This window comes from Anneissia japonica, unplaced genomic scaffold (genome assembly GCF_011630105.1).
Source record: "Anneissia japonica isolate Jap-2015-1 unplaced genomic scaffold, ASM1163010v1 scaffold277_len1293397_cov203, whole genome shotgun sequence".
Classification (NCBI taxonomy): Eukaryota; Metazoa; Echinodermata; class Crinoidea; order Comatulida; family Comatulidae; genus Anneissia; species Anneissia japonica.
In genome coordinates this window covers 1,098,214-1,101,936 of record NW_022719460.1, presented here as the reverse complement: position 1 = coordinate 1,101,936, position 3,723 = coordinate 1,098,214, and the positions used below count along the sequence as shown (strand labels likewise).

General features: G+C 32.2%; 1 protein-coding gene across 1 annotated transcript in view; it reads left to right on the top strand.

Annotated features, from left to right (window-relative positions):
* Window positions 1-472: 472 nt before the first annotated feature.
* Window positions 473-3,723, top strand: part of LOC117110942 (1,2-dihydroxy-3-keto-5-methylthiopentene dioxygenase-like) — a 9,052-nt gene continuing 5,801 nt past the window's right edge. Inside the window, exon 1 of the mRNA XM_033253791.1 lies at window positions 473-717. Coding sequence (XP_033109682.1) covers window positions 598-717 — 120 coding nt within the window. The 5' untranslated portion in view covers window positions 473-597. The remainder of the gene's footprint in view (window positions 718-3,723) is intronic.

Genomic DNA, 3,723 nt, shown 5'->3' with positions numbered 1-3,723 from the left:
CCGGAAATGGCACACTCTCAAACTTAATAAATTCCCCCTTTTTCCATTTCTTTTATAATTTTGAAAAAAAAATGGGGGTGGGGGTGGGGTTTGGCCGGGCCGGCCGCCTGGACCACCCTTGAATACACCACATTTGAAATAATACAGTTAATTAGGCCTACTCCTCTAAAAACCAAATATTATTGAGGGGGCCCTTTGGCCGTATATCATTCTTCCAAAAATATTAAGTTGGAAATTACTTTAAATTATTATTTTAAGGTCTAATTATGAACAGAAACTGCAGTAAATGAATTCTGTTGAACTATTGTGGTTTTATATAGGCCTATTATGAATGGGCCCCCTAATTCTGCCCTAATAGATCTGGGTCTCAGTGCACTGGCAGCCCGTAACTATCCACTCTTGGTTTCGATGAAACTTGGTGAGGCGTGACGATATTAATGCATACTTTCGATTGTTAACATAAATAGGCCTATGTATATACGTACTCAGTAGGCTTAATTGTTTTCGACGAACACGAGCATAGGCCTACAACCTTTGGCCTCACCACCGTGGAGTGCATAAGATTCTTTTCCAGATAAGATATCAAAAAACATTAACATGGTGAAAGCTTGGTTTATGAATGATACAGATGAGGACCAAAAGCTGGAACATCATCTAGACCCTGTCCAGATGGTAGACCTCGATTATCTGGATGAACATGGTGTCAAGTATTGGCAAGTAAGCAGCTTTCTATAGACACAAAATCAAACATGGACTGCCTAGTATAGGCTATGTTGATATGTATAAGCATGGAGGGTATAAGCTAGGTCAGGTGTGGGGCATCGATCCCTAGGTAGCTTACGATGGATCTAGTTTGGTCTGAACGCCCCGCCGTCGTTGGACCGAAGGTCTTTGTTCCGACGGTCTTCTTGACAATATTTTTAGTGAGTGGTTTTCCAGAAATGTAGGTTAGGCCTATATATTACAGACCTGCCAACCCTTGGGTATGAAAATCTGGAGATTTTTTTAAGAATCCTAAAAAAATCTGGAGATTTACCAAAAAATCTGGAGGTTTCCAGATTAACCAAAAGATGATGCAAGATACCAAAAAATCACGTCACTACAAATCATTGGCCGTTATTATGGCGACATTCGAATTGAAAATCGCTGTTTGTTTTATTGCACCGCGAAGCAAGCAGGCGGCGAATACGGTAGTGGCGGCGCTGCCGCAGTGCCAAAAAGCTGCCGTTTTCAATCGGCACTGCCGCAGTGCCAACAAGTTGCTGTTTTCTATCGGCACTGCCACAGTGCGAAAAGCTGTTGTTAATTAATCGAATCGATGTTTTTATCGATAGATGACTTTGGTATAATTCATAATTCATAATTTTATTTCACTCAAAACGTAATGAGACTGGTTAGGCAAAAAGGAACATGTTCCTGTACAAGCTGCCTTCCAGAGAAACATGGATAATGTTAATGGCAAAGACATAATAATAATAATAATAATAATAATAATAATAATAATAATAATAATAATAATAATACTAATACTAATACTAATAATAATAATAATACTAATAATAATAATAATAATGAAAATAATAAAAATAAATAAATAAATAAATAATAAAAAGTAAATGATAATAATAATAATGAATGAAGATCAAAATATATCATTGAAGTGAATTCAGTTATTTATTAAAACAAGATTTGGAGGGCTGGACTGTCATGAAGGTATTGTATTAATGATGTTCTAAATATTTGCCTTTATTATTATATCAATAATTGATTAGGTCTAGCTTAGCCTATATTATTGTTAACATTATATTATATTTGTTTAACAATTAGTTTAAATAATTATTTCTAATTAAATTATTAAATGTATACAATATATATTATATAAGCCTAGGCATATACATAAAACAAAAAATATACAAACAATAATAATAATTATAATAATAATATTAATAATAATAATAATAATAATAATAATAATATTAATAATAATAATAATAATAACAACAACAACAACAACAACAACAACAACAACAATTTTACGATAGTTTGATTAATGAAATATTAATAATCAGCATATTAAATAAAATTACGTTCATGCAAAACCTGCTTTTAAATAAAAACGTTATCTATTTGATTCTGTTTTAAAAAACAATCTTATAAATTATAAGTTTATTTTCTGCAATAATTTTATCCACATATGCATATTCATGTTTTCAATGTTAATCTGGTTGATAAATAATATATCAAAAAATAAATAATAATAATAATAATAGTAATAAAGGTGCTCGAATAATGCTTTAGTGAATACTTCAATAATGCTTCAATAGGCCTATTTACGATAGTGTGATTAATGAGATAATTGTTGATTAAGTTATAGAAATATAATAGGTATGCCTATCTATTAATAATGATTCAGCATATTAAATCAACAATACGTCGTAAATGTAAAATTTCTTTGGTTTAATAATAATAATAACAATAATAATAATAATAATAATAATAATAATTTTACAATAGTTTGATTATTGAAATAGTAATAATCAAAATATTAAATAAAATTACGTCCATGCAAAACCTGCTTTTAAATAAAAACATTATCTATTTGATTCTGTTTTAAAAAATAATCTCATAAATTATAAGTTTATTTTCTGCGATAATATTATCCACATACGCATATTCATGTTTTCAATATTAATATGGTTGATAAATAATATATATAAAAAAATAAATAATAATAATAATAAAGGTGCTCAAATAATGCTTTAGTGAATAATTAATAATACTTCAATAATGCTTCAAATAGGCCTATTTACGATAGTGTGATTAATGAGATAATTGTTGATTAATTTATAGAAATATAATAGGTAGGCCTATATACCATTAATAATGATACAGCATATTAAATCAACAATACGTCGTAAATTTAAAATTTGTTTGGTTTTTTTTTTTCAATAAAATTTTACCTATTTTATTCTGTTTCAAAAAAATATTAAAGTATAATCTGTCTCTTATACACATCTTACATACACACATAGGACTGTAGGGCTACTAGTATTTACAGGGTAATAAGAATGAGAAGTTTACCAGACCGTTTTCAAGCGGAGGAAAACCTTAAGACTTAAAGAACTTAAAAGTCATTAAAAGTCACCTCAAAAGTCGGAAAAGCTCATTTCCTATGAAAAGCAACTCAATTTTTAAATGTAGGCCTACGTATACACACATAAATAGGCCTGTCACGCCAAAATCGGTCCTGACAAAAAATGTCCGATTTTGGCCGCAAAAATCGGTCCGCCGGACTACTAAAATCGCTCCTCCGTGTTGAATTTAGCCGCTAAAACCGGTCCCGTTTGGATAAAACTGGTCCGAGTCGGAAGGACCACTTCACTTAACTCGTCTGCTGCTCTGTTTCTCCCGTGGAGTGGAGGAAAGTAATTTATGTTTCTCCCACACTTGCAAAGTCTTTTGCCGTTACAGAATGATTAGTGTTAAGCTTTTGAGGACGTGTTTTATCAAACCTAATGATTTCCTAGGCCTAGGCGATCGACACACACAGGCATGGTAGTGGCTATCGGCACTGCCGCAGTGCCGATTTGGCACTGCCGCAGTGCCAAAAAAAGCTGCTGTTTTCTATCGGCACTGCCGCAGTGCCAAAAAGCTGCCGTTTTCTATCGGCACTGCCGCAGTGCCAAAAAGCTGCCGTTTTCTATCGGCACTGCCGCAGTGCCA